This window comes from Vigna radiata, chromosome 3 (assembly GCF_000741045.1).
Source record: "Vigna radiata var. radiata cultivar VC1973A chromosome 3, Vradiata_ver6, whole genome shotgun sequence".
NCBI lineage: Eukaryota > Viridiplantae > Streptophyta > Magnoliopsida > Fabales > Fabaceae > Vigna > Vigna radiata.
In genome coordinates this window covers 264,801-288,704 of record NC_028353.1, presented here as the reverse complement: position 1 = coordinate 288,704, position 23,904 = coordinate 264,801, and the positions used below count along the sequence as shown (strand labels likewise).

The following is a 23,904-nucleotide window of genomic DNA, read 5'->3' as shown; positions in this document are numbered from 1 at the left end:
GGAAACTAATTAACTTGATTTTAACTATAGACAACTTTTAATTGTGGATTGTATGTGTATATGATAATGAGTTTGTGTGATTGGAATGGTTGATGAAATCCGACTTGCTAAATTTGGTTAAGAGGGTTGAATTGTCATTGGTGATTGTATGTTAAATTGTAGATAGGTTGTATATTTGAGACATCAATTGAGATGATGTGAGTCATTGAATTATGTATAATTTGATGTTTGGTTGTGTTGAGAAAGCGTAGTATGTTAAACTGGTTTATGGCAAAATTTTGGCAAATTGGTATATTGAGTGTGTTGTTTGAACTTTGATTGACATTTGAGTGAACTGATGAACCGAGTCATTGGGCATTTGAGCAATTTGGTATTCAATCTAATAGTTAAACATGTTTTTGGAATCAATCACAGAGTCATGAATGAAAAATTAGTCATTTGGACAAGTCTTGAGTGTAATCAGATCACATTTGAAAGTATGCAGATTTTTGGTACAACGTTGAGCGGTGGCAAGGCACTGTTGAGTGCCAAATAGCACTACATGTGTGAAACTTGATTTCTTGATAACTTATTGAGCGATGGTGCTAAGCAATAGAAAGTTTGAGAGCTTTGGCGTTGAGCGCCATACCTTGTGCTGAGTGTTCCCTATTGCAAAGTTTATGCAATTTTCTATGTTCAATGAATCATGTGTTGTTTGCAGTAGTTTTAATCAAATTAAACGTATGTTTGTTTGGAATTTGGGGGGAATCCTTGTACTATGATATGATTGTGAATATGTATGAAATATGGTGTGAGAAGGATTTTAAGAAGAAGTTCTTGTAATGGTTATGTATAATGTATGTATTGATGTAGGGACTCCGTATTTAGGGTTATTCTGACACTTTTAATAACCATTCAGTCTCAATTAGGAAAGGGTGGGACATGTCGTGAAAAGTAGTAGGAGATCCTTAGTTTAGTGGTTGTTTCTTGGTCATAAATGTTTGACGGAATAACCTTATGTGTGGTAGCTTGGGTAGTCAATTGTTGTACTACACACAAGTGTTGGACCCTAAAATCTAATATCAATATATGTATCTGAATTGTCAATTTTAGAGTCAATATTTGTATTCTTAGGATTTGCTTGAGTTACCTATGTTTAACTATTATTTTATATTCAATGGTATGTATCTACATTACTTTTATATTTGTTTTTTTTTCTCTCTCTCTTCTCTCCCTCTTCCACTCTCTCCCTCTCCCTCCCTCCTTCTCTCTCTTCAATTGTAATTGTTTTTGCAGAATGCATCTTGACTTTGATAAAAAAAATTCATATTACCTAGATACATATATGAATATATATTTGATTTTTTAAATTGATATAAACATAAACATATTATATAATTATCTTTAATTTATTAGAAAATCTTTTATAACTTATCTTCAAGGTACATATTTAATTATTTTTTACATCATTATAGTTTACTTTTTAAATATTTGATATTGAGAAAAAGCATATATTTTTTTAACAATAAATATTTGATAAAATAATGTTTTCTTTAATTTTTTTAAAAATAGTTAATTAATATTTGAAGCAAAGGACATTACATGGATACAAATATAATATTTTTCAATAAAGATGCATATAAATATTTTTATACCCGGTATGAAAAAAAGATGAATTTATACTTTAAAATAAGAGTGATAATCAAACTTAACCACTCAACACTATTTTCATCCTTATATGTTAGCGTAATAGTTAATTGAGAAGATGAAATTAGACATAATTACTAAAAAAACAAGTAAATTAAAAAAACTATAATTCTTACCAATAAAAAAACATTAAAATCTTCTAAGGAAAAAAAATACTTTACTTGGTAAAAAAGTATATAAGATGTTTTAAGTAATTGAAATTTTGAGTTTATTTTATTAAAAAATTTGCAATTTTTATTCAATTTTTAAATAATCACATTTTGTTTATATTAGTTTTATTTCCATTTTAAATTATTAAGTAATTTCCTAGTTATATTTTAAATGAACATGTCAAATCTAGAATTAAATTTATTAAAACTTAAAAAATATAATTTGAATATTAAAATTTTGGATCTTTTAAAATACAGACTAAAATCACTGGATTAAAAAATAAGAAAATTGAAATTATAAATCAAGAAATAAAGTAAACTAAGATCTTCATTTAAAATTATTAAGTAAAATATACTTTTTAACATGTTTTGTTAAATAAACTTTTATGTATATTTTGTCATTATATATATATTAATAATTATTTTTCTATTTTTTCACTAATAATGTTATGGGTTAAATATGTTTTTAGTTCCTATATTTTTGGGCGATTTTGGTTTTAGTCCCTCTTTCAAACTAAAGTACAATTTAGTCCTTCAACTTTAGAAAACTTTGGTTTTAGTCATTTTTATCAAATTGTTAAAACAATTTGATAAAAAGGACTAAAACCAAAGTTTTCTAAAGTTGAAGGACTAAATTGTACCAACAATTTGATAAAAAGGACTAAAACCAAAGTTTTCTAAAGTTGAAGGACTAAATTGTACCTTAGTTTGAAAGAGGGACTAAAACCAAAATCGCCCCAAAATATAGGGACTAAAAACATATTTAACCCTAATGTTATTTCAGCAATGATATGTCTGTTTTTTTTACTGTATTACACTGGTATTGTTCCTAAAAAAAATTGATTAAAAACGAGTAAAAACATTTTTTGTCACTGCCAAAAAAAATTATATACTTTAATAATAATAAACATATAAAAAGGAAAGATTAACAAAATTATTTTCATATATACACTAAACTAAACCAAAATTCTTAATCAATGATATAAAATTGACCTGATATAATTAATTACATATAATTCCATTCTGTTTCTTTCACTTTTACCAACCAATGTAACGAAAGCTCAACCGAATAAAAAAAGTTTAACTTTTTTTTTTTATCGTACACAACTAAAACAAAACAATTTTTATTACAGTTTTTTCAAAAACAAACAAAAATATTTAATCTAATTTGATTAAATTTCCTATCAAATAAAGAAAAGCATTAGACAACCTAAAAGAGCAGTCAACGGGGGACGGGGATTGTCCGAAGCGGGAAACCACGTTCTATGTTTGGTTGGTAGTTATCCGCTGCACGTCTTGAAGAACAGCAACGAGAAGAAGCCTGAACCGTGAGATGGGAAAGTGAATCTGAAGCAGTCAACGAAGGATGCGATAGCAGTGAATAGAACGAGAAGGGAGCAGAGAGTATAGGTAGAGTCGAGCGCAGGTTAAAAAAGAGCCCGACACGATCTATGAACAGTTGCAAACTGAATGCTGAGTTGGCAACGTTGTGGCATGTCGCTTTTGGCACCGTCCCATGCATGATTACTCCCACAAGTCTAAAAAGTTAAGAGTGAAAATTACACAGACACCAGAACAAGAAAAGCTGCTTCTTCTAGCAACACGCCCTGGTTTACTTTACTTTTCTGGTGGGGTCTTTTCCTTTTTCCCAAATTGCCCCTCTTTTCATCATATCATAATAATATCCAGCTCATACTGTATGATGGTGGCATTATGCAGTTGGCACTAAAGAGCATGATGCATGTTGCTTCTTTCTCACATTCATCATCATCAAGTTCTCAACCAGGATGCCACACGTTTGGGCTTCGGATCCCTTCCAAAAGGCTACTTCCATGGGATTTTAAGAATATACCATGGCTTTTAACTGCTTTCGAAATCTACAACAAGGAACATACATGTCGGCTCAACAAACAAATTTAATACTTCAAAAAAATGGACCTTTGTTTCATAATTTTAGTTCTATAAAATCACATTTGTTTAACCCATAACAATAAATAAAAGTGACTTTTGTAAAACGTTATATAATGTGTATAATCAAAGATAATGCAATCACAAATCACATTTCATATATCTTTCTATAAAAAATTTAATCATATATTAAAAAAATAAAAATATGAATTTAAGTCATTGAATAAAACATTATATAAAAATAAAAATTAATAAATTTATTATTTTGAAGTTTTAATTTGAGGGTAATGTTAATATTGTGTTATATTTATCTACCAATATTATAATAAAAAATCTCATATAAAATATATTTTTCAAAAAGAAAAAAGTTATATTAGGACATCCAAATTCACAAAGTACTAAAACAAATATAGAAACAATAAGATTTTTTAGCATGACAAAGGAGAAGAAATTCCTAAGGTTTAAGAGTGCAAAATTTTGGACATATATAGATATGTTAACCTCGTCTGTCTCAAATGGTTTGATGATGGTTTACATGGGTTGGGGTAAAAAAATCACTAAGACCAAGAAGTCTTTAATTGAAGAAAAATAAGATATCAAAATATCTACAAAAGCCTTGACTAGTCCATGACATTCTTTTTAGGAAAAAATATTCATTTTGAATACAAGAAAAAAATGTAATTAATTCTTAATTTTTCACAAATCTAAATATTTTTAATTTGTTAAATAATTATATACAAACATTTTAATCAGACATAAACTTTGTAAATGGTCTCAATAAAGTAGGTTGCTTACTTATATAAAAACTTACACAATAATACATAAAGTTGAAATTATTGATTGGCTAAACATATTTAATTTTTCTTGACTAAACATATTTTTAAAGTATATAAGATAATATTTTAATTTTGTGGTGTAAAAATTTATCTAGATCTCAATCAAAACTAAATAAAACATTTTAATTTGAAAGTTTAAAATAATGAATTTCTGAATAATAAACTTATGATTTCTTTTATATGTTTATATGTTGTTTTTTTATGTATGACTTAAATTTATACTTAAATTCTATCAATTATTTTTTTTTTTTGATAATATATATATATATATATATATAATATTTAGTAATTATGAAAAAAACTTTAGTGTGAATATCATAAAAGAATTAATGTAATAGTCTCATATGTTGACTATACTTCATTTTTCTTTACTCGGGTTTAGAACTTTATCATAATATATTACGTACTATTTTATCAAATGTTAAGTTTTGTTTTTTAAGAAAATGATAAAATTGATAAATAGAATATAGTCAATAACTATATTAAACTATATATTACATATTTTTATTTAATAAATAGTATGATATAAAAATATTGATTTAAATATAATAAAATTACAATATATTAGACTATCTAATAAAATATATAATTTTATACGTGTACATAAATAATATTATTTTTTAAGAGTTAATTAAAGTCTTATAGTATAGTCAAACACACCTTAACCCTAACCCATTTGAGAGAGAACTTTGGGACTAGGTTTTTTTTGGTCCTCATTTGAGGAGGCCTCCTAAAATGGGACTTTTTTGAGGATGAGCTAGGGTTGGTCCACAAGTCATGGATCAAGTTGACAACTCTACTCAGGAGGATCTTGTCACTTACTGAAAATTATTTATAAACTCTTTGAATTGAATAATGTGATATTTAAACACAGTGTGTATTTCCTTTGATGTATTACATCCCATCATCAAGTTAAAACATTTTAAAACATTATATGTTGATTTATTTGTCATCAAGAAATGCATTGAAAAATAAAAATCACGATTAACAAAACCGCTACACTCACAACAAAACAAATTGTAACTTAGAACAAATCTTATATAAACCATATCACTTATATTGTTACACCTTATACCTTGGAAAATAAGTATATGAGTTAAAGTTCAAAGCTATCAAACCTATAAAATCTAGGTTTAAATACTCTCTTGGTTCCTATTTTTGTCAACTTTGATCAATGTGAAATTGTTTTTTTTTTTTATGTTCAATGTGGTCATAAATTTCGTAATTTATATTCAATTTAGTCATTTTTCATGACATCGTCTAAATTGTTAATGACAGACTATAATGTTTAAATGAGTTGTTGGATTGTTTCTTACGTCCATCCTGTACAATTGCTTTTGTGGCCATGCGACAATGCTTCGTTCCTCCATCATCGTGAATGCAACCACCATTGAAGTCACCACCAGAGGAACTTCGTTCTTCCACCACCATGACGCATTAGATTCAACCATCATCCTAGCACAAATAAGGAGGAAATCAAGAACCACTCCTGCCTTCGACACATAATGCATATTCATCTTCTCGAAGCCCTTAATCGCAAACCATACCTAGCACAGATTTAGAATCACTCCCAAAATTAGGATTTTTGTGTAAGTGGTGTCGTAGTTTGTATTTGAGATTTCCAAGTCTCCATTTCGATTTGGGTGGTGCAATTTAGGACTTTGATTGTGTGATACTGCCAACATTACGGTTTTCCTACAATTGCTTGGTGGTTCGGTACTACTCCTAATTTTTGGTTGTTCGTTGGGTGGTGGAAAGGGGTAAATATGTGTTGGTGATGGAGGCATGAGATGTAGTGAGGGTTCGACGTGGTTTGTGCAATTTGGATCTATAGGTGTTTCATTAAAGACTTACATTTATTTGGACGATAGTGGCTCACGGAGAAGCGTGACACTATGGGTGAATGAAGCTTACAATCTGGAAAGCTAGCGTGATGTCATAGACGCTTCATGTGTGGCTTGCGAGGTGTCTCAATGGATGTTCCCAAGGTGAATCTACATTTTTGGTGATTGCATTCACAATGGTGGACGAACGAAGTTGTTTTGATGATGATGCTAATATGGTTACATTCATGATGGTATAAGCGTCACATGACCACCTAAGCAAATGCGATAACCATATAAACAATAATCCAATTGCTCATTCAAACATTATTCATGCGTATAATATGTCATTAACGATTTAGGTAATATCATGAAAAATGTATCAAATTGAACATAAATTACGAATTTTAAAATCATATTAATCATCTAAAAAAACAAATTTTACACGAACAAAATTAACAAAAATAGAGATAAAAAAAATATAAGCATATAATCTATTAACTAACATTTTTCTTATTATGATTTCCGTTTAATTGACTATTTTAAAAAAAAATATGTAAATTTAATTTGATAAACTTTTATCTCTTAAACTAATAATTTTTAAAATAATATAGGCTCTTATGCAATATCTCCAAAAAAAAAATATTTATTTTTTTATAACTAAATAATAATGTAAACATTTGTTTTAATTTGTTATATGTAAAAATTAAAATGAAATAAATTAGAATTTGATTATATATATATATATATATATATATTGATATATATAATTATATAATGCTTTAAATTATTATACATGTAATAAAATTTAATGCATAATTATACTTTTTATTTCAAAGTTATATCAGTGGTCAAAATTCATATATTTTCACAAATATTTAAAATTAGAAATAAAAATCGTAAACAAAATTTTTAATGTTATAAATAAATATTACAAAACATATAATTGATGAAATTATAATTACACTAGCATATTAGAAAAGAGTTGATAATATAATAAGAAATTCGTCACAAGGTCGATAATACAAAAGGAATCATGGTCATAGACTATTTTTAAGATGCTGATAAAGTTAAAAAGTTTATATATGTAATTTTTAGTATGTACATTATAATTTGTATCACTTAATACATAATATTCAACGTATAGAAAAGATATTAATTTTGTCTTTAATAAAAAAAATGAAATTTAGTATATCACTTTTAATCGATAATAAGGTAACCATATGTAACGTTTCTTACAATTTAAAAATTGGAACATCTTTTTAATACAAAATATCTATATAAAAATTTAAACTACTTTTGTAAAATTTAAATTTCAAATATTTTTATTTTTTAAACAGTAAATTAATTTAAAATAATTTTGAATTAGGAATAATGAAAAAGAGGACTAAAAATTAAAAATAAATAATGCAAAAAATAAATAAATCAATGTTCTTTAAATGTAACTTACTTTTAATCATTCTTAAAGTATGTGTATGGGTCACCCATATTAACAGTTACTATAAAATTAATAATTATATCATGTATTAAAATTCGTTATTAATTAATAATTAAAACTAATTTACATTCATTAAATTCGTAAAATGTAACGAGTTTAATATTTTTTCATGTTTAATGTTAATGAATTCAGATTTTAAAGCAGGTTTAAAGTGTCATTATACAATTATAATTTATAACTTACTGAGGTATATCTGAATTTTCATATAATTATTATAAAAAAGTATTAGACTAATTAAATTACTCAGTGATGGGATAGATGAGTGTTTCTCAAAAGTAATATTGATTTATTCTCTTATAAAATGTTCATTTAGTATAGGTATTGTGCAAACAAGAGTATTTTTTATGTTATTTTCTCTATAATTGGGAATATAAGCTAATAATTTTTCTTAAAATAATACTGAATCCGTTTAAAGATTATTTATATGTATTTTTTTATTTTATTTATTTACATGGTTTAATACCACAAAAGTTGAATAAACTAAAAAGGATATCACTGAATTGGAAATAGGAGAAAAGAAAAATGGGAATGAATAATAGAGAGATGAGGTTATTGGAGAAGCGAAAGGGGTGTAACTGGAAAGTAAGAAAAAGCGTAAGAGTGCCAGCTATTTCCAACAACAAATGTGGCCCGTGGATGCGATATTCGCAACGGACGGTCAGGATCCGAGGACGTGCAATTTGCGCTTCATTTGAGGCGAATTTCATTTGACCACACCTTCCTTTTTTAAACCACAGGGCGGGTACCTCAGCCACACACATACACAAATTTCACAAACTTCGAAAAAACACGACACACTCTCATACACACACGTTGTCGCACACACATTCCTTCTTTTCGCAGGTACCGCCACGTTCTCTCTTGCTCTTGCGTTCACCCGATAAGAACAACCACCCGCCGATTAACGCAATTTTTGTGTGTTTTTGCAGCAACAAACATCCTCACCTTAAACGACAATGGCCGATGCTGAGGATATTCAACCCCTCGTTTGCGATAATGGAACCGGAATGGTCAAGGTATGGTAAATGAGATCATAGTTTTTTTTGCTACTTTAACTTCTACCGGTTTTTATAGATGGTTTATTGAAACTGAAACCTAACCGATCATCTTTGGTGTGGTCTTGTTCGATCATTTTCTTCATAAAAAAACTTGAAATCGAGATCGGAACTCAGTTTCGCTTAGATCAACGGAATGTTGTTGAGGATCTGTTAGAAAATTCAATTTTCTTCATTAATCACGTGAATGTTGTTGAAATCTGTCTGATAGGCTGGTTTTGCCGGAGATGATGCTCCGAGGGCGGTGTTCCCTAGCATTGTAGGGCGTCCACGTCACACTGGGGTGATGGTTGGGATGGGACAGAAGGATGCGTATGTTGGGGACGAGGCTCAATCGAAGAGGGGTATTTTGACTCTGAAATACCCTATTGAGCATGGGATTGTGAGTAATTGGGACGACATGGAGAAGATCTGGCATCACACTTTCTACAATGAGCTTCGTGTGGCTCCTGAAGAACACCCTGTGCTTCTTACCGAGGCACCGCTTAATCCTAAGGCTAATCGTGAGAAAATGACTCAGATCATGTTTGAGACCTTCAACACTCCTGCTATGTATGTCGCCATCCAAGCTGTGCTTTCCCTTTATGCCAGTGGCCGTACAACTGGTAACCGATCTTCATCCACCTTTCTTGATTCTTGTTTATTTGGTATAACATGCATGTCCTGGTTGTAAGCTTTGTGGATATGATGTGAAACTGTTGATCTGTCTTTATCATCTAACTTGGTGTCTTGTAAGTTACCGATCATGTGTTTCTCTCAATTGAAATGGCTTGCATGTGCTCCAAACCTATCTGAACTGGGTCCGTGGGTCTTTGCATGTTAGTTTAAGCTTTTGGATTTTTCGGATCATGACATGGTACCAAATTGATCCTTACTTTTTTATTACGCCGCTAAGAAGAGAGATCGGTTACATGAATCACACTATCATTAAACTAAACTGAAGTTGCAAGGATTCCTTGTTGTTCTACTGAACTAAATCAATACGAGTTAACCCTTGAAGCCTAAAAGAGTTTCGATTGTTGTATCATGAATGTTTAATGAGATTTGGAAGTCTAGCAGCCACTTAATGACACGACTTGGTATTGAATGAAGTGAATTTATGCGGTTTTTCTATGATGTTTGTGTAGGTATTGTTCTGGACTCCGGAGACGGTGTCAGTCACACGGTTCCTATTTACGAAGGCTATGCCCTTCCACATGCAATCTTGCGTTTGGACCTTGCCGGGCGTGATCTCACTGATGCCCTTATGAAAATCCTGACCGAGCGTGGTTACTCTTTCACCACATCTGCAGAGCGGGAAATTGTGAGGGACATGAAGGAGAAACTGGCCTATATTGCTCTTGATTACGAGCAGGAATTGGAAACTGCCAAGACTAGCTCAGCCGTTGAAAAGAGCTATGAGCTTCCTGATGGGCAGGTGATCACTATTGGTGCTGAGCGATTCCGGTGCCCCGAAGTTCTGTTCCAGCCATCCATGATTGGGATGGAATCTCCTGGCATCCACGAGACAACATATAACTCTATCATGAAGTGTGATGTCGACATCAGGAAGGATCTATATGGTAACATTGTCTTGAGTGGTGGTTCCACAATGTTCCCAGGCATTGCTGATAGGATGAGCAAGGAGATTACAGCATTGGCACCGAGTAGCATGAAAATCAAGGTTGTCGCACCACCAGAGAGGAAATACAGTGTCTGGATTGGAGGCTCCATCTTGGCTTCCCTCAGCACCTTCCAACAGGTAAACTGCATGCATGACCATAATTGCATGAGTGAAGCTGTTGAATTTGGAATGTCAATACATGGGAAACTGTATTTGAATAATAAGTAGAAGTTTAATAAAATAAGTAGTATCAAAAAATTGGAGGAAATATCAAACATGATACTTAGCTAGATCAAGGGGATAAGATTAGTTTAAAGTACATTCTTTTTCGTTGTGCTTGTTTTGTTTGGAAACAGAGTAAGTACTTGCTGAAGCCAACTCAAACCATTGAAACAAGCAAATTTAGTCTACTCCTTTTTTATGTTTTCTCTCCCATGTGCAGATGTGGATTGCGAAGGCTGAGTATGATGAATCTGGACCATCAATCGTACACAGGAAATGCTTCTAAGTTATAATCATGGAGTATGAAAGCTGGACCAGGGAAATTACTATTTATACGAATACTACAAAAATACCATCAAGTGGTCGAGGACTTGCATTTCCTACTCTTTACCATTCCTTTTATCATGTTTTTGTGTTTTCCTTTCTTTGATATGTTGAGATAAGAGCATGAAGGCTGGCAAGATATGTAAGATTCAAAATTTTCCCCGTTTTGTTGTAGTAGAAGAGATGTGCATTGTTACCGATTTGGTTTGGTTGAATCAACAAATTCTTTTTATGAAGTATTCTGATTAAAGCAGTGGTATGGTACTTGCTTGATTTATAATTCTCTGCAACCAAAATGTCATTGTTGATCTCAGTCTGTCAATTTGCCAGCTTGGTTTTACTTGTTTCCTATGGATCCATATCAGTCTGTTAGAATTATGCTGGTTAGCATTTTTTTCAATCGAATTGAGTGAAGTCGTTTCTGCTTTATCACAATAGAGTGTGTCCGTAGTTTTTGGTTTGTTTTGGCCTGTCCATTGCAGTAACTGGTGGTTTCAAGGATATTATTATCGAGTGTCCCTCTCATCGCCAATGGCTCACTCCCAAATGTATTCAGTTGAACTTCATTTGAGAAAAATTTGGAAACCCTAATTCAAATGTATTTAGTACGTTAAACAGAAAAACACAAAAAAGTTGAATCCATTTTGTCGTTCTTGTTTCTGGATATTAACGAAATATCCTGTCAACGCACTCTCAAAGGCGGACGTGTGTGTAAGCTTCTACTGATGGTGTGCATTTTAGATCGGATAACTTCTTATATAGAACATGTCCTTTACATTATAAAACTGTTGAAAAAATTGTTTTTTTTTTTTTCAAAAAATAATTACATGTATCTTTTCCGGATAGTTATGTACGTAGAGATGAATATTTGCGATAGTGTGTTTTGAGTATTTCAAAATGGGTATCATGTTTTACTTTCTTCTTCATTCTACACTCTGTTTTTCGTACTTTAGTTTCACTTTATCTAAAAAGTTTGTAAATTTTTCAACTTTTTTTACTTTAGCCAGCTTTAGTGTGCTTGAAATTTGAAAACTGAGTGGTTATTGCATGCATTCCTGTGATTCTTTGAAAATTTCTTTCTATCGGAACCAAAGAAAAATCCCCTTTTTTGAACTGCATATTTACACGACTATAATTCCACTATTATAAGAAAAAAATATTTTCTACTCTTCTACTTTACATGGCCATAATTCCATTATGACAGGATTTAATCAAGATTTTAATGCATAAAATGTAATTTTCTCATTTGATTCTTCTTTTTTTCATGTTTTCAAAGAAGCTATTCATAAAATAAATTTCTTCATTCTGTTTATGTTTTTTCAATTCAAGCCCTCTGAATAGTTCAAAATGAAGAAAAACTCACATTATATAGAATAAAAGTAAAACTCTTATTAGAAAAGTCCGTAGTGTTTAATAAATCAAGTGAGAAATGAAAAATGAATATAAATCATTCGCCAAAGAAAAATGTTTTTTTAAGGGATTGTTTTATAAACTAAAAGGAAAGTCCAGAATTGATTTAAGCCAAAAATCTCTTTCACTTTAGGTTGATATTGTAAGAATTTTTTTTAGAAAAAAGAATTAGAAAGAAAAAACTTCAGTAAATGAAACAATAGTGCATTATTACTTTTATAATCAACCACCACTTGCTTTTTTTATCCCGTTTAAATATATAATGAAACCTTGGAAGTGGAGCATGCTTGATTCCCAAACTGATTAAAAAAAAGAAAGGGACTCTAAAAACTTTTAGTAATTAGAGTTATGCAGCTAAAAACAGAAAAAGCCTTCTAAATTCAATTTCAGCATTAGTTATGAGCAGCAAATGAGTTTCAGAAACAGAAAGTAGAGTTTTAAAGTGAGGCTAAGAGTAGAAGAACCTTGATAGCACAACAACAATATGCTGCAAAACTATGTCTGAGTGTATTGTTATTGATTCTTGTTTTTGTTTTGAACCAGAATTAGGTAGAGGCAATCAACTTTATTTGCTACAGTTGTAGAAAGAATAATCCTTGTATCACATCAAATCGTTTAGACTTTGAAAATTTGATGGTCCAGCTTCCTCTTCGAACGCTCTAAGGGACAACTGTTCCACATCGGAACGTGAGGGACCGTCGAGGAAGACAACAACCACAGTAATGTCATCATGATAAATCCGTCTGCTCTCTCTCGGCAAGTTCCGAAGCGCTGTATATTCCATCCTCGCTCTATTAGCTGCCGACTGTACAGCAGCCTTAATAAGTCTTCTTGCAATCCCCTAGAGCATAAGAATCAAGTTAGACCATTTTCATTTATACTTATTGCTTCAAATCAAGGACAAGTAAAAAACAAAAAAACATACTCTTCGAGGATTCGAGTGAACAATCTCAGCTGCTTGCTGATTTGTCAAGTGTTCCCAAAGTCCATCGGATGCAAATATGAGAAATTTGTCATCGGATGTCAAAATTCTTGTATTTAGAGTTGGTTCTGCAGACAGCACAGGTACAGTGAGAGGTGGCTGCAAATGCCTTGGAATCTTCAGATACGCATCTCCTATGGTTCTGGACACCTGATAGCAGTTTTAAAACCGTATCAAACCTCAAATGAACAAAAACATAATCATGAAACAGAGCCTGCTACGCTTGATACAATACAACATTTAGTAGTTTTGCAATTCACAAATCAGTAAGTACTGAAAACCCATTGTGATGAAGGTAAAAGCAAAAGAAAAACCTGGATGATGCCTTTAACACGCCATGCTCCTCGTCTTACTTCTACAATATCTGGATCATTTGGATGCAAAGCCTTAAGTTCTTCTCTAATTTCCTCCCTAATGCAATTGTGTTCTGTTGTCAACTGTTCAGTAGTGATCTTTCTACATCTACCTAAAGTTCCAACAATGGCACGAGAGTCTCCAAGATTGGCGATATATAGGACTCCTCCCCAGATAACACCAACCAGACAACAGGAACCTGCTGTTGCCAATTTCTTCTGTAACTCATAACCCCTCTCAACAACTAACATAAAATCATTCTCTGTAGTAGCAAAAGCTTCCCTCAGAGCGTCTTCGTTTATACTTCCCTGATTCCTAACAGCCTCTGTAATCAGGTTCCACGTAAAACTTTCATAATTGTTTAAACCACACATGATTTATAACATGTCTCTATACAAACACCAATTATCATCTTAAGTGCACCAGTCACTGTTTTCATAAAGCAGTGGGTTCTTTAGATTTCAGGAAGTAAAGAAAGAAAATCAAGAAGGGAAATTGAACTTCTTGAAAATCAAGCAACAATAAAACCAAAACCCAGACCATGCCAATATAAGCAAGAAACACGTCAAATAACAACAAGAAAATGTAAAATAGTAAATAACAATACACAGCACCAAAAAAGATTCCAAGAACAAAAGCAACAAGACTCACCTACTAAGTTGTTGAAGAGACGAGTTTTAATAAACCGGGAACAATCATTACCACCGTGACCATCGTAAACCCCAACGAATAATGCTTTAGAGCCAATCTCAACTTGGCTATAATCTTCCATTTCCCGATTTGCCTGACATGCAGCGAAGGAAAATTCACCACAAGCATGCATCTGAATATCTCTACGCCATAGAAGCGGGGATGTACTAGGCTCATCATCATCATCATTCACGTTGTCTTGAGACTTAAAAGGCTTTAGGCACGAATTAACTATACTTGAAAGCCACGGAGGCAACATTATTTTTCTTGGCGGGAAAAGTTTCACGAAGAACCAATTTTAGTCCTTAAATCTAAAAGTGAAAGCAAGAATTGGTGAAAGAATTAAAGAGAAAGGAAAGATTGAGGAATTGTTGATGAAAAATTTAACTTTTTTACATAAAGATAAAGAAGAATGAAAAACTGAGCAATTGCAATACAAATTTAAAAAGAATGCGAAGATCACACCATAATTGGACTAACCTCTCCTTATCAGCTATGGCAAAGAGAAAGAACTTGTCAATGAAAACTGAAATTCCGAAGCAAAAATGAAGAATTTGTGAAAGAAAAGATGGAATTATAGAAGAAACCACTGTTTCTTTTATAGAGAGTAGTTAGTATCTGTTTCCGTGCATTTCACTGCACTTTTCTTTTTCATTGATGAAATAAAGAAAATATATAGTTATTAAAATAATAACAAAATTGAATTTATACATTTATTACAAACTATAAAATATATTAAAAAAATACACATTTAAGTCCAGCAGTTAATATTTTTTAAAAAGTTATATTAATGATGCATAGAATAAATTTTGGAAGATATTACCTATTTGGAATGTGAGATGTTAAATAATATCTTCCTCTATGCCTTATTTAGTTCTTTCAAGTAAATTAATTTTGCACAGTATGAAATGTGTTTTAAAATATTCACATAATGTAGTTTCCGAACCAAAATAAAAATATAATTTGTAAGATCAAATTATATTTATTCTTTATTAATAAATAATTTAAAATAAATCTTGTAATAAAAAAAATTAAATGGTAAAATACATGTATTTATCAAATGTTTGTATTTAAATAACAGTACTGTACAAATAAATAATATATTATAATAAATGAAGTGACTTTTATCTATTCTAAAATTTAACTATAGAATTATAAATTAATTATTCTATCATTAACTGAGAAAAATTAATTATTCTATCGTTTAGTAAAAATATTCATCCACAAATTACTATATGAAAAATTATTTTTTCTAAACACTCAAATTTAATAAATATTATAAATTAAATACTAATATATATGATTATAATTACAAAGAGGAGTTTCTAAACAATAATTTTAATAAATGTTCGCAGATATTATAAATGGTATATTTGTATTTGATTAAAAAAATTCTCTTACTATTTTCTATTATCATTTTTTATATAGATTATTTCTAATATATAATTAAATTTATAAAGTAAGCATTCAAATGTTTTTTTTTTCTAACAGAATTTTTTAATAGAAAGTCCTCTTAGTGTAATTGCCTTTGTAAAACTCGTATATTTAAAATGTTTTATTTATTAAATTAAATCTATATAATTATTAGAGATTTTTTTTAAGGCTGTAATGTATTTAACAGATAATTTTATTTTTAATATATATATATATATATATATATATATATATATATATATATATATTATAAAACTCGTCTCTCTCAAATAAAACCTTAAATTATTTATGATAATCAATAAAAAATATAAAATTCATTTTAAAAATAATAATTTTACAAACTAAATTTAGAAGATAATGGTGCTAATGTTAACTTCAATTTATTTTGAAACGAAAATTAAAATATATTAATGGGTTAAAATATATTTTAATTAGTTAAATATAATTATTTTACTAGATTTTATTAAATAAGGTGCATTGTAGGTAATATTATTTTTTATAATTTATATTTTAAATTTCACTTTATAATTTCATAAAGTTTACTCATATATTCCTAAAATAACACTTAACCAATTATATAAGTAAAAGAATTAGAATTAAAAGTATTGTAATAGAAGTATATAAATTGGATATCAAGATATTTTAAATCAATTCTTTATGTGTTAAATAAGCATATTTTTACACACACACACACACATATATATATATATATATATATATATATATATATATATATATATATTATTCATCCTATATAATTAGTAAAAATTTATAATTTTAATTATATAATAAACTTCAATAAAACAAAGTTAGGCGAAAACTTTGATTCTAATTTTTAATGAAAATATGTCTGTCATATATACGTGTATTATATATTGTAAAGAAGCTTAGAAAAAATTATTTCAACTAAAACTATTATAACAATAAAATATTTTAAACATAAAAATCTTTATCTCTACTAATTAAATGACAATTTGTTTAGACTATAAAAAGTAATCTTTTTATATGATTTGAAAACATTATTTTTTTCATATTAATTAATTAATAAATATTACAAATGAGATAATAATTTTGTTGATTATAAATAAAAATTAATTTTAAAAATTGGTAACAAATATTATAAACATATCAAAGACAATTTTTTATAATTAATTTTTTTATAAAAATTCTCTTTTAGACCATTTTCATTAAATATATAATTAAAATATAAAACATAGAATGACTATTTTGGTCTTTAGAAAAAAAAATCCATCTTTTTAATAAAACATTTGAATAAATTAAATATAAATATTTTTCATACTTTTATTACAAATATTCAGTTCAATTTGTTGTATTTATTTTTAAATTAATAATAAATACAATTATATTTTATTATAAAACAACAACTATTCGATATTGAGATTTTCAATAATATAACAGGAAATTGTTATAAACATGGTGATTTATGATTTTTTTTTATTTAGTGTAAATAATAAAATTTTGATGACCTAAAACTATGCACACTAATAAAGCATCATAGTATCATATTAACAAAAATAAAAATGAAGTTATTTTCTTCAGTCTACAAATTATAAAATGTAGAAAAACAAAAATAAATTCATTTAAAATGACATTATAAGTATACATGCCAGTTTACTTTAAAATTGTAATTAATTAAGAATAAAAAAACAAATGGTATTCAAAATAATTATTGGTTGATATCTAATAAGATTTGTTTTCATTTTAAGAGCAATTAATTGTGAACTATTAATAACTAAATTCTAAACTGAAAAGCTAAAATAAAAGCTCATTAAATTCAAAATAAAAACAAAGGACTACTTAAAATAAATAAAAGATACTAAAAGTTGAAATTGATAACTATGATGTTAATAGGTTTAAACCATTTAGCTCTCCCTATTTTTGGGAGGTTTTCCCATTTTGATCCCCATCTTATTCGAATCCCCAATTGAGTCCCTATAAATGCTAATTTCAATCAATTAAGCCCCTGCCGTTAAATTTAGTTAACGAGATTAACTTTTTTGCACAGCTGGGAGGATGACCTGTTAATTTCTATAAACGTGACCCATTTAGAGTTGAAACGTGACATGAATTAGAGTTGAAATTGATTGAAATTAGCACTTATGGGACTCAATTCATGCCACGTTTCAACTCTAAATAGGTCACGTTTACAGAAATTAACAGGTCATCCTTCCAGCTGTGCAAAAAAGTTAACCTCGTTAACTAAATTTAACGGCAGGGGGGCTTAATTGATTAAAATTAGCACTTATAGGGACTCAATTGGGGATTCTAATAAGACGGGATCAAAATGGGAAAACCTCCCAAAAATATGGACAACTAAATGGTTTAAACCATGTTAATAAGTGTACTTAAAATAAGCACTTGCACTTTCAAAACAACAAAAACAAAACAATATGCCTCTTATCAAGATCGATGTTCTTACTTCATGTTTATGTACTTTCATTTTGAAAACTCCAATTATAAAATTTAAATAACTAAAAACTTTGTTTATGTAGAAAATAAATCTCGGAATAATTATTGATATCCTCTAATTAATAAAATTGAAGATAGAAAGATAAAGAAATATAATAAAATGAATTTTCAAAAGAAAAAGATACATTTATGTAAAAAATGTTTTCTTGACCATCTTTCAAATTTGAATGTTTGCATGAAAGGAAAATTTGGTTAACTTAATAAAATCAATATCTTTTAAAAGTTTTCTTTTTTATAAATTAATTTTATGATAAAAATAAATTATTTTAGTAAAAGAACAATAAAGATAAAGAATATAAGGAAAAAGAAAGTTGAACAAGTAGTTTTATAGTGCTTTAAAACAAAAGATTATATTGTTAATTCCTTTAAAGAGAAAATTAATTAATCACTAAAAGAGTAAACATTTGGAAGTACCTCTCTTAATTATATTGAAATGAATAATACTTCCTTGACACATAAAGGATGAACAACTTTTTCTAGCTGCAAGAGATGTACATAGTCACCTGATGCACTAAGTGAAAGCACTCACTTCTTCTACTAATACTAGATTTTACAAGCTACTTTTCAAAAAAGCATAGGGAGTTTATTTGCAACAACATTAAACTTCTCAGAATAAAAATGAATTGTTCGAAATTTGTGGAGGAAAAATATATATAGGTCAAATATTTGAAAATTAGGTCAGAAAACCAAAAAGTTATTTCGCAACTATCATTAATAATCAATTATAATAAGTGATAATTGATTATTCCAGAAGTTATTTCAAAAAATATTTTCTCTGTGATAATAACTTATCAAGAGTGATAATTGATTATTCCAAAAGCTTTTTGGCAAATCTAAAATTAACTGGGGTAATTGATTATCACTTATGATAATCGATTATTCTAGAACGTTTCTGAATAAACTTCTGTCCAGACCGACTCAGATTGAATTTCAACATAATTGACTTCTTTTAACTTTTGGCCTCACCCGACTTGATTTAAGTCTTTGAACTGACCGACTTGAGTTGACTTTTGACCCAAGTAGACTCAACTTAATGCTTTGACTTGGTCGACTTGAGTCGACCTTTGACCCACGCTGACTTTAGTCGACCTCTTATCCTAATCAGCTCGGCTTAACCTTCAGGTTGGACCGACTTGACTCGATTTTAAGGATCGATCGACTTAGGCCAACCTTCGACCTAAGTTGACTCAACTAAACTTTTAGTTGGACCAAGTTGACTTGACCTTGGGTCGGGTTGACACTGCACAACCTTCAAACATGATCGACTCAATTCGGCCTTCAGCTCATTTGGCTTGGACTGTCTTGACTCTATCTTTTATCCAATTTGGCTTGACTCAATTCTTCGACCTGGTTGACTTGGCTCAACCTTCGACTTGAGCCATGTCGACTTGATCTTCGACCAGCGTCAACTTGATTCGAGTTTCCTATTTTATGTATATAGTGTAGCATGAATAAACATGCACATAAGTTTCATTATAAACTATAATTAAATAAAATCATATTAACTAATATCATTATTTCTTTATAAGTAGGGACACTTGAACCTAAATAACTTATAACAATGTTGTATATATTATAGTCATGAACGATTAAGTGAAGATTAACAAATATTTCTCGCATATCAAGATATGAAACTTACCTATAAAAGGAAGAAATGTTTTAAAGGATACTTTAATGATGTATATGTAAGGAGATAAGTAAATATAAAGTTAGAGAAAAAAATTTTGAATAGAAAAGAAGATTTTCTATTTTCTTGTAACCTTACATATTCACCATTTGCAATGGTGAATTGTTCATGATGTTTGTGTACCCACACTTTCAAAAATATAACACTTAAGTTATTTGAACAACTATGTTCTTCTTCCTATCATGAAAGAAATTGGAGTACATGATCGTTTATATAATTTTTAGAAATAAATAAGATAACACCTCAAAGAGTGTAGGATATAATACATAATAATTTTTGTCTTTTCTAAATAAACTCTTCAAATTATAGTGAAGAGAAAATTAATTTGTGTCATGTTATAAACAAGTTTTTTATTGGATGAGAATGAGATTCTTAATATTGTTAGTTTATCTTTTGATGAACTGAACTTAGAATTTGTATTTTTCAATGAGGATAACCAAACATAATAGTCAAACATAACATTTTTCAAAATTTTCATTTTGTTAAACTTCTTTTTCTTATTATTTCTCAAGATTTTTTTTTATATTATGGAATATGATTAATACATTTTTATTAGGATATTTCCTATTTATCATCATTATATTATGTCAATGGTTTACTTATTTATCATGATTACATTGTGTTTAGTGTTATCCTATTTATCATGATTATATTGTGTCTAGGGTTACTTTAATTACCATGTACTCTTGTATCAATTTATTCTTATAAATAGAAGATTATGAGAGGGATCAATCAAGCCCTCAAGAATTATTTTACAGTTTCAATCTCAAGTATTTTAATAGACTTATCATCATGTTCTAGTGCCTTATATTTTCTAATTATGATTTTACTTTTTGTGTTTGTGTCATATTCATGTATATATATGAGTTTGTGCTTCATAACTTGTAAGTACATCCATTGATTGATAAACTTTTATAGGATAAGTTGACCAAGAACACAAGCAAGATGATTTCATAAGGTATTGTCTTATATTTTTTTTAATTATGATTGTACTTTTGTTTTTGTTTTATATTCATGTATATACGAGTTTATGCTTCATAACTTGTAAGTAGATCCATTAATTGATGAAAAGTTGATCAAAAACATGGACAAGATAGTTTCATAAGGTATGGTCGAGAATTTTTCTTATAAGGATTTATTTGTTCTCAATATACAACATGAACTTTTAAGATTGTATGTCGAAGATTACAAAACTAGCAAAAACAAGATAATGAAATTTAAGAGAAAAGAGGATAATAGCCGAGGTTTTAGAGGATAAATGAGGAGAAACATCTATTTATAGAGAAGAAAACATAAATACATGTTTCCATTATTCCAATTAGGTTAAGTGATGGAATAATTTTGTTAAAGAAAGAAGAGTCAATATTTATATCGGATGTGCGATGACTATAATTCCCATGTAATGTCTAAGGATGAGATATGAAAGGTAAGGATCCAACATTTACAAATTTAGATAAAATTTTATATTAACCAAATGTAATAAATAAGTAATAAAAATGACCCATACCTACATAAAAATGACTTATTTATTACCTATCACACATTTTGTTTTATTAATTGGAAATATTTTTATATTTGAAATACACTGAGTTTTATCGAATCACATGTCACTTTTCATATTTTCACTACATTTGGTCATTTGTTACTTTTTAATTTTTCATTCTATTAAAAATATAAAAAAAAAGTTAACAGAAGGCTAGATGAAATAAAAGAACAATATAAGTTAGATTAAATAAATAAAAAATCATGTTAACTCTTAAATAAATATACCAAAATCATACTAGTAAAAATGGTAAGTTTAACTATATTTTTTCAGAGAATTTGTGTTTACTTAATTAATTATGATTCCTTATTAATTTATATGGTGAATATATATATATATATATATATATATATATATATATATATATATATATATATATATATATATATATTGATTGGTTCAAAGCAAGTTAATAATAAATAAAATTTTTAATTGTTAAAGTTATAGAATGATCATTTATTAGAGTTGGATTTTAGGACTCAATTTTTATACAATTATCTACACAATATTTATAACATACTCAAATATTCACATCATAATCATAGAGACCTTAATTTTATTAAGTTATAAATCTTTTTGCAACAAAACATATTTGAACGAAGTAAAAAGTATAACTTTTTTATTTTAGCTATCAACAGAAACATAAAAGTCTATATTATTCTTCTATTTCCTCGTAATCGAAAAATAGAACTATAAATAAATGATAAAAACTATAAAAATATATTTTTTCTGATTTAAAAAAATTATTTAATTTTAAGAGTATTCAACAAAAACTTTAAAATTAAATAATTTTTCTAAATGAAAAAGAATTAATCTTTGGTTCTTTATTTTGTTTTAAAAGTAAGTGCTTGTTCTTTTATTTTCTTAATCAGTATTAATGCATTTAAAAAGTCATAAATTTATATAAATTAATAAATAAAACACTATCAAAATACATTAATAATCAAATAATATTTATAAAAATATTATAATATATATTATTAGTTAAAGTATTGTTTTACAAAATATAAAAAATTCAATGTATACCTTTTTTATTAAATAAAGATGTTTATTCGTCACGTCACTCATACATATACTAACACAAATGATCAAGTAGTTAACTTTAAAAATACCTTTAATAACTAATTGGGATGTAAAAGGTCTAACAAACATCATTTCAAGTATTTTGGACAAACTCAAAATAGAGGAAATCTAGAATAAATATAAACATAGATTTAGAAGTTATATTTCTTTTTACTATTTCAAAGGAGATATTATAACAAAATGGAGAATGGAAACATAAACTAGAAATCAAAGAATGAAAAACAGGGAGAAGAAATTACAAAGGGAAAATATACAAAGGTTTGCACAGATGCAGAAAGAGAAGTTGTACATTTTTTTAACAGAGCCTAAACACTGTCATTGATCAAACGCTTATGACGATGATAATGCTTTTCCAAGAAAACTTTGGATGCACCTTCAATGGTTCTACGCCATGTCTGTAAAAAGTCATGAAAAAATAAATATTTATATTTTTCAGATAAGATTGATTAATGATCAAAGTTAATAAAATTACCTCTTAAAGTAAATCATTAATATTTTTGGTACAAAAAAAAAGAATTGAATTGGGCTCACCTTATGAATGTTTCGAAAGAGTGATGAGTTGTTTCTGACCCTGAGCTGCCGGAGCAGCACCGACCTGCGTGTCAACTTGGGCAGCAGAAGGGACCTCCTTTCGACGACGGCGGCACTACCTGTTGAAGGGCTGTCAAAGTCACACAATTCATGTTCTCTCCTCTTCTTCCTTCTCCTTTTTCCACCTTCGTCACAACCCACTTCTGCAAACTTCTTCAGAAGCTCATCCGAAGATCTTTTGGTTACATGTTGAACCTTAGCAGTCTCCATTGGAAGTGAAACAATAATTGACATAATGGAACCTTAGCACTATTTATGTTATGTAAGGTAATATTAACAACACTATATATGTTCTGTGCTGAGGACCGTTACGAGATAATGAATAATGGTTGAATAATGAATGAGAGAGGGAAGAAAATATAGCCGTTGGGTTGGAATAATGAATTGTGATTGGCTTAATTATCCTAAGATTTTGGATTTTTCTGTGATGTGCAATGGGAATGGCATGTGAATGTTGTGATGGGAACAATACAATACTAAAGTTGAAAAGTTGAAAGGACCCACAATTGCGCTCTCCTTCTTCAGTTTCAGTGCTA

General features: G+C 28.7%; 3 protein-coding genes across 4 annotated transcripts; 1 reads left to right on the top strand and 2 right to left on the bottom strand.

Moving 5' to 3' along the window:
- Positions 1-8,657: 8,657 nt before the first annotated feature.
- Positions 8,658-11,336, top strand: LOC106757568 (actin-3). Its single transcript, NM_001317309.1, is given in 5 exon segments — positions 8,658-8,743; positions 8,830-8,916; positions 9,167-9,560; positions 10,083-10,696; positions 11,001-11,336. Coding segments are annotated over 4 exon segments (1,134 nt in total). The 5' UTR covers positions 8,658-8,743; positions 8,830-8,856; the 3' UTR covers positions 11,067-11,336.
- Positions 11,337-12,952: 1,616 nt separating this feature from the next.
- LOC106756851 (probable protein phosphatase 2C 43) lies at positions 12,953-15,097 on the bottom strand. Of its 2 annotated transcripts, none has more exons than XM_022779046.1 (5): positions 15,021-15,097; positions 14,502-14,851; positions 13,811-14,175; positions 13,440-13,646; positions 12,953-13,355 (listed from the first exon to the last, which is right to left on the bottom strand). In XM_022779046.1, exons 2-5 carry the CDS (start codon positions 14,797-14,799, stop codon positions 13,116-13,118), a joined length of 1,110 nt encoding a protein of 369 aa, XP_022634767.1. In that variant the 5' UTR covers positions 14,800-14,851; positions 15,021-15,097; the 3' UTR covers positions 12,953-13,115. The 2 variants fall into 2 exon arrangements, with proteins under 2 accessions (XP_022634767.1, XP_014494942.1); XM_014639456.2 differs by having other exon boundaries at positions 14,502-14,806; positions 15,021-15,091.
- A 7,817-nt stretch (positions 15,098-22,914) lies between these two features.
- On the bottom strand, positions 22,915-23,864 carry LOC106757496. The gene is made up of 2 exons (XM_014640168.2): positions 23,309-23,864; positions 22,915-23,172 (listed from the first exon to the last, which is right to left on the bottom strand). Exons 1-2 carry the CDS (start codon positions 23,600-23,602, stop codon positions 23,083-23,085), a joined length of 384 nt encoding a protein of 127 aa, XP_014495654.1. The 5' UTR covers positions 23,603-23,864; the 3' UTR covers positions 22,915-23,082.
- Positions 23,865-23,904: the final 40 nt, after the last annotated feature.